General features: G+C 41.4%; 2 protein-coding genes across 7 annotated transcripts in view; both read right to left on the bottom strand.

Annotated features, from left to right (window-relative positions):
• Window positions 1-21,016, bottom strand: part of LOC123981564 (pro-neuregulin-3, membrane-bound isoform-like) — a 580,451-nt gene that overhangs the window by 20,250 nt on the left and 539,185 nt on the right. The gene's annotated exons all lie outside the window — the stretch shown is intronic.
• Window positions 1,880-20,554, bottom strand: il6st (interleukin 6 cytokine family signal transduce). Of its 4 annotated transcripts, none has more exons than XM_046066460.1 (16): window positions 20,068-20,554; window positions 19,298-19,373; window positions 17,788-18,090; window positions 17,285-17,432; window positions 15,653-15,807; window positions 15,309-15,460; window positions 14,437-14,599; window positions 12,639-12,721; window positions 10,635-10,893; window positions 9,380-9,550; window positions 8,525-8,626; window positions 6,764-6,910; window positions 6,534-6,674; window positions 4,831-4,927; window positions 4,229-4,310; window positions 1,880-3,156 (listed from the first exon to the last, which is right to left on the bottom strand). In XM_046066460.1, exons 1-16 carry the CDS (start codon window positions 20,080-20,082, stop codon window positions 2,545-2,547), a joined length of 2,706 nt encoding a protein of 901 aa, XP_045922416.1. In that variant the 5' UTR covers window positions 20,083-20,554; the 3' UTR covers window positions 1,880-2,544. The 4 variants fall into 4 exon arrangements, with proteins under 4 accessions (XP_045922416.1, XP_045922418.1, XP_045922417.1 ...); XM_046066462.1 differs by having other exon boundaries at window positions 19,298-19,369; window positions 20,068-20,552; XM_046066461.1 differs by lacking the exon at window positions 20,068-20,554 and adding an exon at window positions 19,858-20,019.

The raw sequence follows: 21,016 nt of genomic DNA, 5'->3' as shown, positions 1-21,016 counted from the left end.
AGTTAAAGGTCAACAATGAACTTACAGGTCAAAGGAAGTCCACTTGTTCGTTCTTATCAGCAGCCAGTCACCGGGCGTGTTGCAGAGAAATGACTGGATTAACATTAGCACAAGTCATGCCGTAAACTTTGATGTCATGGAGCATGCCCGGGTTTGGTTGAGCATTTGAGGGATGATGAACCTGGAGGTTTGTTGTATGTATGTTGAGGAGGGGCGTCTGAATAGTGAGATGAGACCATGTCATTTTGACAGGAGCAGGTTCAGCGTAGCCTTCAGGCCCTCCCCAAAGACACTTCCCAGAGATGCATCCTTTAAAAGTCATATTCTAAAAGACATGTCTGCTATCAACCTGAAACGTTTGATTTCATCAAAAGGTACACCTAAATAATGCAACTGTCCTATGTCACACAAAACACATGTCCGTGGGCTGAGTAGGGTGACAGGTTAACCACGAAAAAGAAAGACACCTCAGCCACCCTGTGAGATTGAGCCAGATGAGCTCCATCAACCTCGACCAAAACCATTCAGCACAACCACCCAACCAGCAGCCTGATGAGGCCCGCACTGCTGAGAGGACGTATTTCAGCCACAGAGAGGGAGACAGACACCTTAAGGAGAAACTAGGCAGAAGAAAAAAGCTAATTTTTTAATGTTAAAAAATTAAAAGTTGGATTCATAAGCTATAGAACAGACCACTGCCCAGTTGAGCAGACTCAAAGGTATGACTGGTGGCTAATGTTAGCCACACTCAAGATGGTTCATTTGGACAGATAATGCTGGATAATGGACATTAGAGACTCAGTGCACTGACATTTTGCACTATGTATTTACAGCGTACCTCCAGGACAGCTTTGGGTTCCATACAAACAGTGCGTCTTTACAGTCCCAGTAAGCCATGGCAGTGTGACAGTGGGCCAGCATGAACACCACCAGGACTCTGAAACAGAAGCAGCTAAATGGAATTGAGCCTTTACTCATTTAATTATTTACACCTGTGCTTTTCCTGCTGTCACATGTCAAAAGGTCTTTCGTGAAAATAACCTATTCCACTCGCTGGCAGGTCCTTAAATCAATGGAGTCAAGAATCTGGGGAAATAAAACGACATTCAATGTGACGTTATCCTGGAAAGAGCACTTCAGCTAGCTCACTTTCATTTAGCCATGCTAACTCTTAGTGCTGCCTCAAATGTGCAACATAGGCATGATCTTTCACTGACACTTACGCATGAATTCCACATCTTTACAGAGGAAAATTAAATGTCTGAGGCACCATAATGCCAACTGACATCAACGCATCAGTTCCAACATTTATTATATATTTCATAGATTCATTTACAGCCTCCCCCTCTGTAGGCACCTAATAAAATTCACCTCTGCTACAGTTCACACTGAAAATAGTCAGCATTTGTCCTCGTCTTTCCTGTAACATGACACTACTTTGTCCGCTGGATTTTGTGCGTCAAAACTTTACAGGCAAGCTGATTTTTTTGTGAACTGAACGGTTAAGCAAGTCTGACCCATATTGCAGTGATCACATTGTCAGACTGCTTCCCAGTAATTACTCAAAGCTGCATGTCGGAGAAATCAGAAATCTACCGATTCTTCCCCATGTGTTCGCTGTGAAGCTCCGAGCTGATGTTAGCAGAAAGTGACATATTAGGTCTCCTCATCCTCAGTGCTGGGATCAGAGGGTTATCAGAGTGGCTGTTTCTGATGACATTCTGTGTTTGAACATTGCAAGTTGAGAAGGAGTGAAAAGGTTATACTTGCTCTGATAGACTGGAGTGACAGCTGCAAACACTGAAACCCATCTTAGTCGGCTGTAACAGAATGAACATTGAAGACCTTACACCACAAATAAATCACTAAATAATGCCACTTTCCTTTTTTTCCCCCCCATTTTCAAAAGGCAGGTAAAGTTTTTATTGAACATGCACTGGCAACATGTATATGTCAGTGTGAACGTGTGGGACTTGATTACATTCATTGCAGTGTATATACATAAGCCGACAACATACTATATGAACGTTAAATGCCAATGACCAGGTTAACAAACCAACATCTCTGCAGAGCAGCGCGTCCTCCACAAGAGCGCGCTACAGCGTCAGACAGACTGCTCAAACGGAAACACAAAGTATCTTTCATCCTGAAAGCTGCCTGCTGTGGAGCCCTTCCCTCCTGAAACTGTGCCCCACACTCCTGTCATGTTTAGAATTTCAGGACACATTTTGAAATGCAACGTTAACTGTGTAGCTCAAAGCATCCACATTCATGTGTTGTGTATGTTTTGGGCATAATTTTACTATAAAAGATATGGCTGTCATTTTTCCATGTGAGTGCATAGCTAGCAAACTACAGCTACAAGCTCTAATTCACATTGTACTTTACAGGTCACTTTCCCAAAGCACCCGGTAACATTTATACTTGGTTAAGTGTAAAATACATACTGACACAGTCTTCACTGCTTCAATGAAATTAACATATGACACTAGCAAAGGCACTGAAGCAGTGACGTAGATGACACATCTAGATCTGTCTGTGTTCTCACTGTGGCCTGTAGCCACCCAGCTGAGGCATGTAGCTGGAGATTGGTGCTGCCGACAGCCGGTCAGCTGACTCGCCGTCTGTAGGTGTCGTCTGCTCGGAGTCCTCTTCCAGGGAACAAAAGTCCAGAGGCACCAGCGCCTCCTGCCGCTCCCTCCCCAGCTGGTTGAAGTCACCAAGGTCAGGGCCGTCCATTCCTGAAGTGCGTGTGAATCGCTGGGACTGTCTGCTGCCCTCCTGCACCAACATGTCTGGGTTCTCCTCAGAGTCCAGCAGGGGCTGCGTGGACTCGGACCGCGAAAAAAAGGCCTGCTGGGCTTGGGAGCTCGGGGTCTGACCTTTGTAACCATTAGAGGCCACCACCGAGGAGTACACAATGGTGTTGGCTGTGGTGTCATCCATGTCGCCGCCGTCATCGCTATCAGACACACTCTGGCGAGGCGAGGACATGCAGGAAGAGCCGCCGATGCCACTGCTGTGCTCCTCAGACAGATACTTGTCCTTCTTCAGAGGCAGACTGGCCTTGTCCTCCTCAAACACACACTTTCCATCACATGCCTCCACATCAAGTACGCTGATGCCGGACACACAGTGCTCCTTTGGCGTCTCTGCCTGTACAGAAAGACAAATTGAAGTCAAAATGCATATGAAGCTGGACACTGCATACTCATCAGTGGATACTGAAACCGTGTTTACAGGTTCAATTTTTTGGACAGGTGGTCTCACAGCGGCATGTGCAGGTAGAAAGAGTGGCCATGATGTGGACAAAGCTGGAGCAAGTTCAAAATACTGAGCTGAGCGGGATGTCACCCAGCAGCTGTCTCACTTAATGATATCATGAACCTCAGCCAGTTCAGAAAGAAACTAATATTTACCTCCAGCTGCTGGCAGGAATCTGAGGGCCATGTGTCCACTACGCAGCAATAGCATCAGTGCCCATAAAAATCAACAAATCGAAACTTTAACTTTACTTTTGATTATTCCTTAATTTAATTCATGAAGGCAACAGGAGCTGCGCTCTATTATTTAGGATGAGTACATGAAACATTCTCAACCAGCAATGAAACATTAAAACATTAGCAATAGTTCACTTTCGGGCTGCATGGTACTGAAAAATGATTCTGTAGAGGATAATTCGATAAGCTGAAAAAAATACTTTTAGACTGAAGACTTTTTTTTTTTTTTTAATCCTTTGAGCTTTAATGCAGTAAACATATTTTAAATAAAATGATAAAAATAAAAGATCAGCCATACACCAGCCCCTAAGGGGTTCACAAACCCAACCAAATCCACTCAGTGGTTTTCTCCTGTTCCTCACTCATTGTTTTACTTTGAGATAATCTGACTTTCTTGACATTGCACATCCTGTGATCTGACCATTCGCATGGGCACGTAGCGATGACCATGCTGAAACGATATGTTGTGCATCCCTAGTTCACTTAGTTTAACATTCTGGCCCTGAATAATTGCCTAGAGTATTTCTAGAGTCTATGCTCATTTAAAAGATTGGGTTGGACAAATAAGTCGTAACAAGGTAGCGATGTGTCCGAGTGTGACGGGGGTTGTAAGATCTTTATACGAGTCTGCAGGAGTCGACGGGGTCTAATAGTATATTAACGTACAGTATATTAAATAGTGTGCATTTTGCCACCCTTAAGTGTGTGTGTGCAAAAGAAGTTCTTACTTTTAAAGGATAATCAGGAGACCAGTTTCCAATGGTGCTCTCTCCGGGGTTTGGAATCTGAGGCCAAAAGTTCTCCTTGATCCTGTATGAGAAGAAACCCAGAGGGTTATATGTCCACTTTGAAAGTGTCTTCATTCACAATCTATCTGAGCAATGGGGTTTATGTAAATGCTCCGTATTTGTATAGCGCCTTTTACACTACATCTGCATTCACCAGTCACACACATTCATACACTGAACCTAAGTGCTCAAACAGAAACTAAAATTCATACACTGGGCAATTTGGGGTTCTGCATTTTGCCCACGTGACATGCAGGCCAGGGAGTCAGGGACTGAACCGCCGACCTTCCGATTAACGGCCAACCCGCTCTATCTCCTGAGCCACAGCCGCCCCTTTACACTTTTTCTAGCTCAACTTTTCACCTCTGTCTATAGTTACACTGCGACTGTCCGGTGGGCTTAAGGCCAGTGAAGTGTTATGAATGTTATAGTCATAGAGTCATTGAGAGACGTAGTGTATCTATTTGTGCAGTTCACTGCATCTCATCTCTCTCTGAGAGACATGCTCTGAGAGCAACAACATGTTTAGGTGTTTGACTTACACATCTTTTTTGTAGATGCAGATCAGCATGGTCATAAGAACGACGAACAGAAAGCCCAGGCTCACTCCTACCACGATGGCCTCGATCTCTCCTGGTGCTGAAGGAAACACAGAGGATGTTTACAGAAGGTTACCAACAATTCAACCAGCCAGAGCGAAAATATGAACTTCAATCACAGCTGTTTAGTTGCCATATTGCATAGAAATAAATAGACTCAATCAACGTGAGTTTTCCCATAGACCAATGAAAGCAGTCACCTGGATGTTTTACATCAGTGCTTTATTTCTTAAAAGGAACAGTAAGTAACATATTAAAGTGTATGGTCACTTTTTTTGTCCTTTGGTACATTGTTTTTCTGGAGATGCTAGAGCACAATCTGAACAAAATCTAAACTTGATCCTGTTTGAGGTAAGGAGTGGTTCATGGTACAGTGTGTGAGAGCTGAGACTCTCCACCTGTCGAATTCATTCTCACAGCTAACTCTGTGAATTAAGGGTTTCTTCCCACAAAACCAGAGCTAGTGATTGTTGGAACAGTTTGGGCAGTTTTATTTGTTTTTTGTCCAGTTTGAATGAAGTGTGTTTTATGTTGAGTTAACAAGTCAATTAGTTCAGTTTTTTTATGTTTGAAAATAGGTCTCAGAATATTTCCTTTCTTGACATTTTGTGACTTTACTTTGTTTATTTATTAGACTAAGAAAGCTAAAAGAGCTTGCGTAACATAGCAAACTCACCGCTTGCACACATCTTTCAGCGGAAACTACGGGGGTTGGGCCTGAGCTATCGGACGAAGGCATAAGACAGTAACACCAGAACTATTACTTCTTCACAGTCAGTTCATTGTGTTAGTCATCGCTAGAACTGAAGACGCCTCTTGGATGAGAGGTGAAACATCGTCAAGTATCAAGTCCAGTTGCCCTTGAGTTAACCATTTTTGGACAGCTATGACCTTCACAGACATGTTATTAATGTTAGTTCATTTTTTTTGAATGTTCTAAACTAAAATTTTGGCCATTTCTTACACATTGTGCCATTGAAGCAAACATACAGAAGAAAATTTAGTGGAGTCTTTACAGAGACAACAGATGTAAATGAACCCATTCACAGTTCACATGCAGCTGAGTAAAATCAGTTTTATGGAAAGGAACAGATCACAAAACAAACTGCTCCTCAAACTCTCAACACCACAGGTTGTCGAGATGGAATATTATTTAAATTTTTAAAAACTAAACCTATCGTATAACCTCATCACTTTGACACGTCCTGTTTATGCAAATGCTGGATGGTTCTTGTGCTTTCGGATTTACTAATCGAGCTGCATTAGCTGAGGGATTCCCCAGAAGGTAAAAGTAAACATTACCGCAGTTTGTCGAGCGGATGCTGTAACATTATATGGATCGGATACGCTCAACACTTGCAGTTTGTGTGCATATCTTTCTTTTTCTTAAGTTAGAAGGTGATCCAAATAAAATTTGACTGCTTTTGCGGCGTCTCTACGGGGGAGTTGCGGTGTTCTCTTGTTTCGCCCTCCAGGTCACCAAGCATGTCACATGACTGAAAACTATGAATAAGCAGTATCAGTACACTAGATGTCGGAGCCCAAACGGAACTGTGTTGTGTTGTTTCTATGGAAAAGTAGAAATGAACTCATTTTTTAAACAGCTTGGACAGTTCATCACATACATGTGGAAAGGAGTCACTCACCATATTTCGCAGTGGTGAATGTGTGATTGGAGCTTTTGGCTGAGCCTCGGATGGTTGAAGCACTGATCCAAGTGTCATACTTGGTGTCCCCTGACAGTAACCTCAGAGTGTATGAGGTGGTGTTAGCTGGCACTGTTACATCTGCAAATGAGCAAAACAGAAATCAGGAAAACCATTCCTGCAGTCCACCACTACATACAAAGCCAGGACACCATGCAACAGGTACATACCATGTACTTTAGTCCCATCTGTGTAGTATATGGTGTAGTGGGTGATGAAGCCCTGTCGCTTGCTTTGGGGAATCTCCTCCCACACCAGCTCTGCCTCGTTACGTCCTGGTGTACCGCTCAGTCTAAAAGTGGGGCCCTTCAACGGAACTGCAACCACAACAGCAACATCATGTGTGCTGAGCATACAGCTGCGTACACTTTTACAGATGATTTGTAATAACCTCATTGGTGGTACTTGGTGAAATGAATTATTGAAAATTGAAATTAAAAAATTCAGTCATATAATCAGTGTGTGTCTACAGTAAAACCAGCCTCTGTTCTCTGTTAGCAAATAGCTTTGGATCCATTCACCAACTAAAAATACCAAACATCAGCTGCCACCTGTTCAGTCTGTAGCGGGCCACTGAAATGATCACTTTTTCAGTGGCACATTATAATATATTTAATTAATGAATTAATTTAAAAACAAATTGATTAGATTTACATTCAATTGTGCTATTGCAAAATTATTACTAAAATTAAAATAAGGCAGGGCACACCTATCACCCATGAGATTCACAGGCAAGAAGAGGCTGCTAGATGTGTTAGAGCAGACAGCAGCAGTGACTATTAGAAACATAATAGGAGCTGTTTCTGATGTGCATCCCTATCCCCAAACTCAGCTCATTCTGTAACCAAGAATTCAGCTAAGAAGTAAATCACAAATGTATAGTCAGCAAGTGTAATAGTAGCTAGCTAGTCTCAAGGGCAATACACCTGGGAAGCTAACAAAGTGTATAGCAGCAGCCAATGAGAGCCATTGAGTGCTCAGATATATAAAAGTGTTTTCTTTTGTTGGTAAATCAGTTTTGTTAACTGAACTGGGTATAAGAGGCCCGAGCCTAAAGCAGGCAGTGAAAAACACGATCTGACAAGAAATGCTTCCTGACAATGCTTGATATGATGGTTGGCCAATCACAGCCCCTGTGGCTGTTCGGTGGGCAGGACCTCCTTTCATTTTAAGTGTGGCACACTGGTCATATCATGTCTGCATTTACTGTGCCATAATTAAATGAAAAACCAACACTATGAAACAAAGTGAAGAGGTGTACTGCATCATTTCAGTGCCAATACAACTTACATGCAAGGGAGCTTTTGTCTTTTTGAAGACTGACACACCCACACCCCCCTCCACAACTTGGGGTGGGGGTGCGGGGTTATGAGCAGAGCTTATAATCATCGTAGACACAAACTGATGGCAGCCATAACAGACAGGGTTTTATATTGAGCAAAGTATTTGGCCAAGAAGTTCCCACAGTTAGTCACAAATGTGACTACATGCGTAGTCAGCTAGTGTAATAGGTAGCTGGCCCACAGGAGACTGTTGGGACATGAAATGCTCCACCCCACACTGTGATTGGACAGGTGATAAGCTCCCCTACATCTCTTCATGAAAACTAATGACTAGTGTTTTGTATTTGTGTGTTTCACTTGATTTTTTTAGTTTTGATTTGGGAATATTACATCTACCACAGATTCAAAAATGTGAGAAGAAGCTGATTTTCTGTCAGATATTTCCCTGTAAATGGAATATCTCATCAGATGTTATGTTTCCTTGCATCAGAAACTCTGACTTACAGGCCAGAGGAGGAGGAATAAATGTCTGTATCTGTATATAGTATTCATATAATCTAATCCTGACCCGCTTTTAATATCCACGATAAATACAATAGTTCATGTCTTAGGAGTCACCCATGTGTATGCAAATAGTACATTTCTTACCTCCTTCCTCCAGAAAGGCTTCTTTAGTCTCCGACTTCCCAGTCAACCCAGAGTATATTGGATACACAGAGACTTTGTAGCAAACAAACTTCTCCAGGTTGCCTAAATTTGATATCGACATCAATAGTTAAGTATCATGTTACTTTTGTGTATTTAGAGTGAAGTACAGTATCAGTAATGTGATGCCTCCTCTAGCTTTTGAGTATTACACACCCTGCTGGTTTTCACAAAGGACAAAAGATCTAGGGCTGCCCCTTCAGCAGTGAAAAATTAATTTATATATATATATATATATATATCTCACATTTTTCTCTTTATTACTAGAAATCAAATCAATGTGTCTTAACAAGAAACCTGAAAAATGTAGACTGAATTAGTCAAGTTTTATATCTGCTGCAGTTTCACGAGTTTTGTGTTGCTGCTGTACCAGTCCTCTTGACTGCGTAGCTTCATGAGGGATCTCAGCATGTGGCAGAGTGTAACATTTGAGTTCTGTCATTTTTTGACTTCCTTTTGCAAGTTTTCTTATCTGTGCAATTGTTAACTCATTTCTTACTTTGTCTTCTGTTTTTATTTGTTACATTCATTTTAACTTGTTTGTTTGGAAGACTTGTAACAACACAAAACTGGTAGAACAAGAAGCCCATTAAGGAAGTATGAGCACAAGCAGATTGTTCACCCATACTGTATTTTGGTGAGTTTTTGATGGATCATGATCAGCAAGTTTCTGTGAATGACACTTTATTACTACAATTTGTTGTAACTCTGTATATCCAAGCTGAACGCAGTCTGCTCTCCATGATGGATCAAACTACACAACAACATTTTCCAGCCACTTAGAAGAAAAGAGATTACCTTTAATGGCAGTTTGTCTGGTGGTTCTGTTTTCCCTCTGCCAGTCTATCTGTTCACCAATGGCCCACTCCACCACATACTCTGACACAGCTTCACTCCTGGGGGGTTTCCATTCTAGCCACAGCTGGCCCCCACGGGACCAAACCTTTAGATCTTTCACTGGGGCGAGCTCTGTAACACACACACACACACACACAAAAATACGCTTTACATTACTGATGTAAATGCTGCCTGAAGTGTTCTCATTGTTTTTCTCTTTTTCTTCAACCAGTCACATCTCACCTGTCTTAACTTGAGAGGTGATTTACTGAGGACTGAAAAATGTTCCGCATGATGTCTCTGTGATGGGTTAAAACTTACTGAACTTGTAACTTGGAAATTAGTACTGCCAAAGATATGGGGGAATTCTAAAACAATGCAATGGTTGTGCAAGGTGCACATCATTTGAGGTAAACAGACCACAACATGAACACTGGTATGAGCTTTTAAAAGGTCTTTCTCACAGCAGAATATTTGATCTTTCTTCATACAGAATCCACCAACTTCAAAGTCCTCTCAACAATAAAAAGCAGTATGTTCAGTTTGTTGATGTCAGCTCTGGTGATTTGCATTTTTGTCTGCACATCACTGTTGGCAGCCTTCTCCAAGTTAGCAGTGACAAAGACTGCAGTGCAAAAGGAAGTGAGCATTCAGAACACAAATGCCCGCAATAAGACACGACGCAGCGGCAGACTACAGTCCAGCCTGCTGCTGAGAGCTTGTGGTAGGCTTTGTGAATCCGCTCATTAAGTCAAAAAACAGCAGTATCACACTGTATTACACCTGAAATTTGGATGTGCATGTCAACTGAACTACATAGTTGTCATTACCCAACTCCCCCTGTCTCCTCTCATTTCCTGTCATCTCTCTCTACTGTTCACCTCATAATAAAAGGCATAACATACTACATGAGACTACATAGCCCAGTTTGAAAGATGAATACATTTAACAGTTAACATGATTTCTCATCTTTAACATAATTTATATTCTCCTTTTCTTCTGACAACTCCACAGAATGAGGCATGCCATCACTACATGACATCCTTACAGTATCTGGCAGAGTCAGCAATGACGGGCTTTAGCGCTAGATAGGACACATGACCTCCTCGCTGCTGTGTGAGTCTACATTGAAAATAATAAGTGCAGCAGTTTAGATTATACATTGCAGGTGTGCCCTTCGGAGTGTGGTGCGCTGCTCAGAGTCATGATCACCTACCGTGTCCTTTCTGAGGGATGATTAACGATGCGGCAGGAGATTCCCCCAAAGAATTGACGGCGATGACGGACACTTTGACAGATTCCTTGTCAGCCAGATCAGCCTGTTTAAGGGAAGTGATCGTCCGCTGGCTAGAGCTGCTGTCGTCCTCGGACCTGTTGACGAGGACACTCTCCCAACTTCCGTTCTTGACTTTATCCTTTTGGTCTTCAATTTTTATGTCGAATCTTATTATCCTCCCGTTGGCAAACACAGGATCCTGGTAGGACACAGCCACACACAGATGTTACCTTTTAGCAGTAACTCAAGAAGTATAACCTGAAAAATATTGATTTGTAGACGGGCGTGCGCCTGACGTTATTGTGTTGTCATATTCAGTGAGGAGACTTATATTTGAATGAATAGAGAGAAATTACTGAACAGATTAATTTTGTTGGCGCTATAATAATAATAATAATAATAATAATAATAATAAGGTATTACTGCCAGCAGCACCAACTTCAAGCGTAATTGCTCAAGACTAGTTCGAATTCACCAAATTAACTCCTCGTCTTGCGAAAATTGTATCATCCCCAACAGAAAAGGCCTGTTGGAACTTCCTGTAATTGGCCCAAAAGTCCTAAACATCTATGATAATGTTTTCACGGTTCAGTTCGATTTAAACCGAGACCACCTCTTTTCAAGGTTTCACACCTTTAATTTTGGTTTGGCTGAAAGTGATCATTTGAATTTGTGTATGGAAATCAACAATTCTGATGCATCAAGAGTTGTTTTATGATCGCATCGTAGCCTTCTGAATCAGAACTGAATGGTGGGGTGCCTCCAGATTCACACCCCTTGTGACGCCCTGTAGGGTCATGTGTGGGCGTGGCCAGTCTCTGTCTGTTGCAGGTGAAGAGCCGAGACTGACTGCAGTATCTCTGGGCACCTGGGCTAATTGCCTGTAGAGTATTTATAATGCCTTATTCTCATTCTTAGGGCTGATGCTGCTGGGCTGAGGTCACAGATCTCCCTGCTAACTGACTACCCTCCGTTTTCCTCCACAGGTTTCTGGACATACTGTTTCTTGCAGATTACAACACCCTTCCATACATTTTGCATGCATCCATCATCCTGCCCTGACTGAAACCACTTATTTTCATCCCCTATACTTTATCACAAGTTTTAATTGGGCTTTTTTTGAGTTAAATAAATATATTTTGCCATAGTGTGTCTCAATTTGGTTGTGAACCAGGTCATAACACCCCTAGTGATCTGCAGTGTTACTGTTAAGAGACAGGTGGTTGCTGGATGTAATGGTGGTTCCACTTTTGATGGCTTGTTTCCTCCTGCTTGATCGGATCCTCACGGTTCATACACATTTCTTTTCTATGACTTTAAACCAATTTTCATGACAGAACATACTGTGATTTCTGTGTATACAGAAAATTTACCAGTGTACTAAAATGAACCAATAATTCCCAACTACATAACTGTATACCACAGTTGTTGGTTTTGGGCTTTATTAATCTGATCCGGTCTGAGTTACATGTAAATGTAAATGCTCCGTATAGCGCCTTTCTAGTCTTTTACGACCACTCAAAGCGCTGTTCCACTACATCACATTCACGGATTCACACACTCTGAATCTAAGTGCTCAAACAGAAACTAACATTCACACACATCAGTTCAGCATCTTGCCCAAAGACTGATTGAACCGCCGATCTTCCGATTAGCGGGCAACCCACTCTACCTCGTGAGCCAAAGCCGCCCAGTTAAGTCTCATTCAGCATAATTTGATTGTGATCTTACTTAAGGCAGTTCACAGCACTGTACATATAGAGGCCAAAATTAGGAGTATAGCTTTTAAAGACAAGCAGTTTCTATTGTAAACACTTCCCAAGCAAGAAGGATTTATTTACCTCACACGTTATTGTTTTTGGTTATGTTTTCCAGTGCAAATCGTAATATTAGTATTATTATTATTATTTTTTGTCTTAAATTAAATGTGATGTAGAAATTTACCTTACAAATGAACACCACTTTTCGTTTATTCACGCCGTCCCCCTCAGCACTGATTTTCCATAAATCCGGCTTGCTTTTTGGTCCTGGGTCAAAAAAACAAAACAAAATCTTTTAGTTAACCAAAAAAAACAAAAAGGAAACTCATCACACCACATCTTAGAGAGCTACAACTCAACATTAAAGTGGGCAGATTCACAGGTTCAGAAGTCTTTTCACCACTTGAAATTTGCATTTTAAATAATTTTGTCATCGTACTGGGGAGTGATCAATGAGGCAGGCAGTCAAGTCAAATGTAGGGCTGCACGATTAATCTAATCGCAATAGCAATCGCGATGTCGTCATGTGCGATTATATAACCGCAAAAAGTGTGTGAATTAATAAAACAGAGAAAGTGTGCGTGATGCTCTCTTCTGCAGTCTGCTCATTAGCTCCGCCCACACCGGGCTCTCACATGGGGCCCTAAAAACAGATGAGCCTACGTGCAATGAGAAAAATGTTTTTATGAGCAGTGTGCCAGTAACTAAGACAACAACCTGTTATAACCCCCCCCTCCCTGCCACGCCGCTAAGTTCAAAACATAGTCGGACTCGCCGCCGGTGCTCCGGACGCTCTGTGACAGAGAGACATCGTCAGCAGCTGAAGCGGTCAGACAGAAGAAAACAGGGAGAAGATAAGGAAGGTTTGGGTTTGTGTTTATCTCTGCTTTTTTGTTGTTCAACATGTTCAACTTCTCACAGAGCCGACGTGCTTGTCAGTCACTTTTCGTCAACCGACCAATCACAGCCTGGATGGGGACGGGATGGTAAAAAAAAGTTTCATGTGCTACAGCAAATCATTTAACGTTGAGCAATTTGATTATTGAGAAGTTAGTACTTAGCATTAACAAACTAGAAACCAATGTAGAGCCTTTTAATGAATAAAAACAACCCACAGAAATGAAACAGCTGTAACTGGATATAATATTCAACTACTGGTAAAAAAAAAAAAAAAAGGTTTATTATTATTATTATTATTATTATATGAAATTCTAATGAATGCAGTATTTAATATATTATTGTTATACTAACAGCAGTGTTTGATACGTTCATTTATTTGTGGTGGCCCGCCACAATATAAACACTGACCGCCACATAATGATTTTTGATTTTTTTTTACTAGGCCAATTTAAAATTGTATTTGATTGCAGAGCGCTCGTCCCTCCGTCTCTCTTGCTCTCACTCCCTCATGAACACAGCTGCTGAAATCTGTCCAACACAACACTGTCAATGTCGAAGACACAGCTTAAAAAAGTTATTAGCAAGCATGTAAGGAGCCTAGCTAATAAGGAGAGTTAAGTTAAAGTCCGAATACAGCTGGGTTTTCGAGGCTAACATGCTGGTAGTCAATATCGACTGCGCACGCAAACATTGTTTAACTTTGTTCAAATTGAGAAATACACATTTCAAAATGTCACTATATTGTGCATTTTCCTAGATACTTAAGCAAGTAGACTCATAATACCATTTGTTTCATTATAACTGAATTGCAATATGACTTTTTCTCCAAATCATGCAGCCCTAGACCAAATGTGAATTCTTTCAACAGTGCACATTTTCTTTAGATGCTGGCAGCTTAATTTGATGTCAGTGCTTTATGTACTAAGTAAAAGGAAGGTCTCAAGGACTTAGGACTCGTATTGCATCAACCAGGTATAACAGATCAATCAAAAAGTCAATTAATCCGAAATCCTTCAAATAGCTTTCAACACCATGTTGTATTTGGTGGTCAAATACTGTTACTTTGTGGAAATAACACTCACGGTCTGCTGGTGTTCTCTTTGTAGTGTTGGTACTCCACTCGCTCCAGTAATCGAGAGGGCCTCTCACGTTTTTGCAGCACACCTGAATGACATAAACTGTGTATGGCTCAAGGTTCTGTAGCCTGAACGACTGTATGTCCTTGGCAATGTCCACATGAGGTACCTAAAAGACATTAAACACGTCTTTTATTGATTTTGTTAGTAATGATTTAAAAAGACAAACAGCAGACTTGAAATACAGCAGAGGAAGAACTGGTCTACCTAGCAATGATGGTGGCTCTGTGAGGTGAGGGGGCACAAGGTCACGCAGTTAATCTTCTGTTGACGTACAACATTTAACCTCAATCTGTCCAGTAGTTGTCAAGATATTTCAGTTTGGACCAAAGTGGTGGAGCGGGAGACCAATCAGGACGACATTAACATCCCAAAAATGATCGGTCAATATTCACGAAGCCTGCAGAGGGTCTTGTGAGCTGCTGTAACGAGTTCTCTTTATACACCCAGTGCTGTGAGCCTGCACCGCCTCATCCTCCTGCCGTTTTGCTCGACGACATAACAGCTTTAACTCGTCTTCGAAAATAGATATTTGGGACTGAATGTGATGAATTTACTGTTTATCAGATGACAAAATAGACGAGAATTAGGTTGGGAAAATGCCCCCAGAGTTGTGCGAGTGTTTCCGCAGCTACCGTCTGCAGCTGTTAGCGGTTACTACAGCAACAAGTAAAGACATCTGCCAGGCAGAGCGGTGGAATACGGAGACAGATTGAGCGGGTGGATGGTACAAAATACCCAAGTACTGACGTATATATACACACAAAAAAAAAAATGAACAATGACTGAGTGGTTTAATTAGACAGAAACATACTTACATAAGTCCAATTTTGAGATCCATTTCGGCAGTATCGTATTTGATATGTTAATCTCACATATACTTTAGCGATAGGAGGAGTCCATTTTATGAGAAGGGAGGTGGGAAAAGTCTCCTCTGGGATACGGACGTCTGACGGAGGGTTTGTTTTCACTGCAACAACACAACAAGGTGTCAGGAACACGGCGAGAGATGGCAGTCTGCAATCATCATTACTGCATTAAAGCACTGGAGTCACATTTCAGCACTGTGACTAAGGCGAATACATGTCTGAGACCAGCCTAGACATAAAGACAGCAGTACTGCGCAAACCCCACTCAAACAATATCACAACATTTAACTTACCAAACCAGTTGGCATCTTCTATCAGGTGCTCAGACTCTATTTTTCCCAGTTTATTGTGTGCCTCCACCCAGATGTCCAGTGTCATATGACTGGGGTAAATTTTCATAGACACTATGGCACAATTTTCTTGTGTTGACACACTGTAGGTCTGAGTGCTGTTGAGAAAAGATTTTAATACCATTTAGACAAACCCAACAGCAAGGCCTACACAATGATACATAAACTTAGAAATCCTCCCATTTAAAAGTTTTACACTTTTCATAATACCTTGTTCTATTTCTTTCATATATTCACTATATGCTCACAAACTGATATTCAGTCCAGTGCTTTGACCTTGGGCCAGGCATGAATAACACAGATATGGAATCTGTAACACTGCTGGCTTCATCTGTCTGTTGATGAAAAGCTAAAGTGATGACTTGAAATATGTCAAATTGAAAGCTGACTTTTCTTTTTAATAGTCTGAAGATTACCGTTTTTCTTTTCCTCTGCACCAAAACAAGTCCTCATTAAAAAGACAAAGCCGGGGGCCTATGGGACTGACAGGGCGTAAACAATAAAAGTCTGATGCTGCACAAAGTAATTACACTCCTACTGGGACATAAGTGGAAATCGTACGGCAGAAATTATAAGAGAGATACCAGGTTAGGTAAATGTATATTCATAGTCTATAGCTTTGTAGAATCGTGTGCTGCTTTTCATACAGCACTTTACCTCGCACTAACTGTTCACCATTTAGCATTTGGTCTGAAAACACCGTAAGGCATTGATACAATTCAAGCCTGGCCAGGGACTTCGGTTGCACGTCATCCCTCAAGTTTGACATTAAAAAGTCATCCAGCTTCTCAAATGGCACAGTAACCCCCCTATCCTGATGTACTCTGGAAACAACTACAGGAAGTGCTGGGTTTTCAGTCAGGGTAGCCTTAAGGTACGGTCATTTCACACTTCTGTCCTACAAATATTCGCTATATATTCCCATTCACTTCTTTGAAATGCTATACAACAGACTACTTCCTGTTATGTTACGATCTCCAGGCGACGCTGGTCGACCAAAACAAACAGATGTTGTTATTCTGGTGCGTTTCCTCATTATTTTAGTACATTCTCACACTACCAGACCACAAGCTGTGTGGCCACTGTTCGGATCAATATTTATCTTACCCGCATCAGAAATGTAACATCACACCCTCTTTCAGGGCAATTCTGTTCTACGCAAACATAATGTGACAGTACCTTAACACAGAGATCCACATTAGATTTTAGAAGGAGGAAAACTGCACTGACCTCTATGGGTTGTAAAGTACAAGTCTGATGCACAGCAGACCACGCCCAACGTCACAGCTGGGTGTAGTCAGACGTGGTCCGTTGCAGGGCGGCAACTAACAATTCTTTTCATTGCCAATGAATCTGTATTTTCGCGATTAATCGAGGAAACGTCAGAAAATGGTGAAAGACCAAGATGACGTCCTTGAATGACTTGTTTTGATCACAACCCAAAGAAACCAGAAAATATTCCCATTTAAGTAGCTGGAATCAGAGAACTTTGACATTTTCAGAAGAAATGTTACCAAAATGTTCTGGTGAACGTCGAAACAGAAGTAGCTACAATACAAAAACATCTGTACTCACGGGGTGACTATAACGTTCAGTGTGTACGTTGTTTTGACATCTGTGGTTTGACGTCCAACTGGATGCCACTTACAGCTGATGTTTGAAGAGATGACATTTCTATCCTGAACTGCCTCACAGGACAGATTCTCAGGCTTCCCTGGACGATCTGACAATGGCACAAATAACACAGGCTTCTTGTTAACTTTTTAAAGACATGTTTTGATGTAAATGACACAACTCAGAGGTAAGGGATCCTCTAGAGTCACAATAAAATATAGTGGAAATACTTTATAACCGTCCGCAGCACTGTAGACGTGTGTACCCACAACAGTAGATCAAATTTAAAACCGGATGTAGGTCTGTGGGCTCTTACGGATGTTTGAGGCAGACAGTTTGGGTAATAAATTTAATATTTGCCTCAATTACAAAAAAAAACTGTCTGTGGTAAAATGTAATTACAAATAATAGAAATATTAAACAAACTAATAAACAAGTTTTAAGATCTGAAAAGAAAAACTTACAGCCTTTTGTCAGAAAGATCCCGTGAATGAATCTGCCTGCGTTCAGGATAACATAGGATGACTTTTTCTTGCAGAGGCAATACAGCCATTCTGATTTTTCACTGGTGGGGACGACAGTGACACTGAGAGCTGATCTGTTGATCAGAGTGTACTGTTCTCTGGGTACGACAGTCTCAGACAGTATCCAGTAGAGGTCATCCGCTGTAACTTCAGTTGTGTCGATGATCATACATGTGGCCGTGAAGTTAGTCCCCATCTCTAACACTGGAGACTGTGGGGCAATTACCAAATGGTTGTAATTTTCTGAAGACCAAAAAAAACAAGAAAACACTTTAATTCAATTTAATGTTCAGAAGCAAACGCAACCAAAGCGATACTCATGAGAAGTGTACTTCATTAACATATTTACTGTGACTGCTGAGCCAGCAAATAAGTCACAGTTCCTCCCACAGACTTTGCAATCACCACAAACCCAACAGGAACTTTGGATGCTAAGTTTGCTATTATTACTATGTTACTGTATAGACCACAAAGACAGTGGGTTTAAATGCTGTTTTTTTATTTTATTTAAAACAATGGAAAATTTGAGCAGAAACTGATATTTTAAAATTATGTTTGCTGTATTTTTACTTCAGTGGTAGTGTACTGTGTCTTCTTTAATTGTCATTGACATTCTGGACAAAGCAGCTGAAAGTCCTCTGCTGGACACATTAAACAGTAGGAACAGGCTGTGATAATACAGCTGTAATACAGAAAGTGGAACGTATAACATTGCTGGAATCACTGGGGGTGGCTTTCAAAATGTGATATTGAAACGTTTTGTTAGCATGGCTATTCATGAAATCTATTATGTGATATTTTGGAGGGAAGTTGAGCTGCTACATTTCTATTTAGTTTTGTTTCTCTCATAATCCTTGTTTTTTTTTTTTTATATGTGATAATGTTTTGTCTGATTACATTTGAGTCAAAGTAACAAGGTTCTGCTTTGTCAAAGCTAAATAGAGGCGGAAGACTACAGAAACACCGCCGGTTATTAACAAGCTTAATAGCATTTTTCTTGCTGTAGATTTGTACACACTGTGCAAAAACAGTTGTGTTCTACATGAAAAGATAGCTACTGTCAAGTAGCTGGCTAGCTAGAACCATCTCCTGGTGAGAAAAACTGAATGTAAACATGACTTGTTGTTCTTTGTTTACCCCAATAGGGTACCTTTAAGAAGCAAGCAGGGCAAAAAACAGGAAAAACAGGTGCAAGTACGGTGTTAGTGAGCCAGCATGAATGACGGCATCGAAATGGAATGTAGCCATAATTAATGCTTTGAGTTTTTCCTGCTGTAACGTGAGAATTACAGTGAAGCACACTGTGAAAGGGTTAACGGCGCTGTGTCGTCCACCGCAGCAACAGAGGTGACATTTTAAAAAGCAGACATATATTACACAGAGAGAGCTTGGTTTTTATATGTCCAGCTCAATGCTGTTGTTAGCAGTGAAAATGTAAAATGATACTGACCCCCTTCAGCATGTGGAGCAAGGCAAGCTAACACCCACAGCAGGAGCACTCTCGCAGACACCATGATGAGGGCTAGCTAGAAACAGAAAAATGGCATATATCAGACTGGAAAAGGTTACGTCAAAAACATAATAACAAGTCTTTATAACTTAACTCATAAGTGCGCAACGTCGAGGTTAGTCTAATAAGTAAACAGTTACTCGTTTATCTGATATTTGTTCTAAAATATAGGATTAACTGACTCTGCTTTGTTGCCAAAGTGACTTAACGTTAACGTTATGTGGAACGTACACATGTAAATAACAGACCTAAGTTACATTTAAATAAGAGGACTTTGACTCCGCCTTTCGTTGCTGTCGTTTTTAACGCTGTTAACATTACAAAACAAGTTGTTCTAAACGAGCACAGGCGAAATGTTATTGACAGCGTCTAGCTAATAATGTGCACAATCTTGCGAAATTAATAAGTTAACGTTAGGTTAGCATTGAGAGCTCACGTTCCCATCGCTGCTACTAACGCCATATTGTTTCCGCAGTCAGAAGCAAGAGGTTATTACTTACCTAACTGGCGTCAAGTTTAGTCCCTGTCTGTTCTTCGTTAGATGAGTACCATCTTTCTTTATGGCTAAAACCTAACGACCGACGAACCAAGTTTAAGAAACAGTCGCTTTCTTTCGTGTCACGTCCATGCCAGTGATTCTGGTAGGACCACCCACTTCCCGTCATAGGAAAGTTGTGTCGCAACGTTTTGTGATGTTGCGCAGTACTCACACGATCATCCAGCATACTGATGGATCGGGGGTCCCTGCTGCTCAGCGTGTGCCATTCCACGGACAGTTTAGAGATCTGCTTACGTGCTCAGTGAATCCACACTGTTCGGTGATTTGTCACAGAGGCTGCGTGTCAAACCCAAAAGCCACAGCCTTTTGTGGTTGTCCTTAATTGTTGTTTTCCAGTATGTCTCCGCCCCTCCGGCTCACAAGAAGTCACGTGCCCGGAAACGTTCTTGGCATCGACTTCGACTTCCCAACACAAGGCAACACATGCTGTGTTTGCTTTAGCTCTGAAAACCAGACAGCTGATTCATTGAAAATTCCGAATGTCCAAAATTAGGTTGTTAATCCTATTAGGCTACACCTGTAACAACAACCAACTCAGCGGGGATTTTAAAAGTATTTTCAAACGGAGAGAGAGCAGGTAATAAGAAGGTATCCCAAAAAAGTTACACAAGCAGAGAAAGATATAAAAAAATTAAAGCTGCAAGCAGCGTTGGGCGGGCCCTCGCACTTGTAGCGCGTCCGCGCGTGAGCCGGCCGAGTTGCACATTCTGGAGCTCTGCCGGTGCGGCTGTGAATTTCCTACGCGGTTCCGACGCCGCATGAAGGTGTTATATGTCACTTCCTGTGTCCCCTATGTGGAGCTACATAGCACTTGCCGCTATGAATATAAATCGGTATTGACGTGTAGATGTCTGCGGGGTGGGAGAGTTATCAAGCACGTAAAGTTTGTTTCAGATGTGAGCATGTACACTGAACAATAATGTACCCAAACAATAAAATAAATTCCTTTTATATTTCCCTGCCTTGTTGTTTATGTGTACATACAGAGGAAGAATGTGAGAACAGCACACATTTCATCGTTACTGTGTGTTAGAGCATGGGAGAACAGTGGATACTTTTAATACAGCCCACACCCCTAATACTGTGTAACTATAACAAGT

This window comes from Micropterus dolomieu, linkage group LG13 (assembly GCF_021292245.1).
Source record: "Micropterus dolomieu isolate WLL.071019.BEF.003 ecotype Adirondacks linkage group LG13, ASM2129224v1, whole genome shotgun sequence".
Taxonomy (NCBI): Eukaryota; Metazoa; Chordata; class Actinopteri; order Centrarchiformes; family Centrarchidae; genus Micropterus; species Micropterus dolomieu.
Note: the sequence above shows the minus strand (reverse complement) of the source record. Positions and strands in the feature narration are given on the sequence as shown.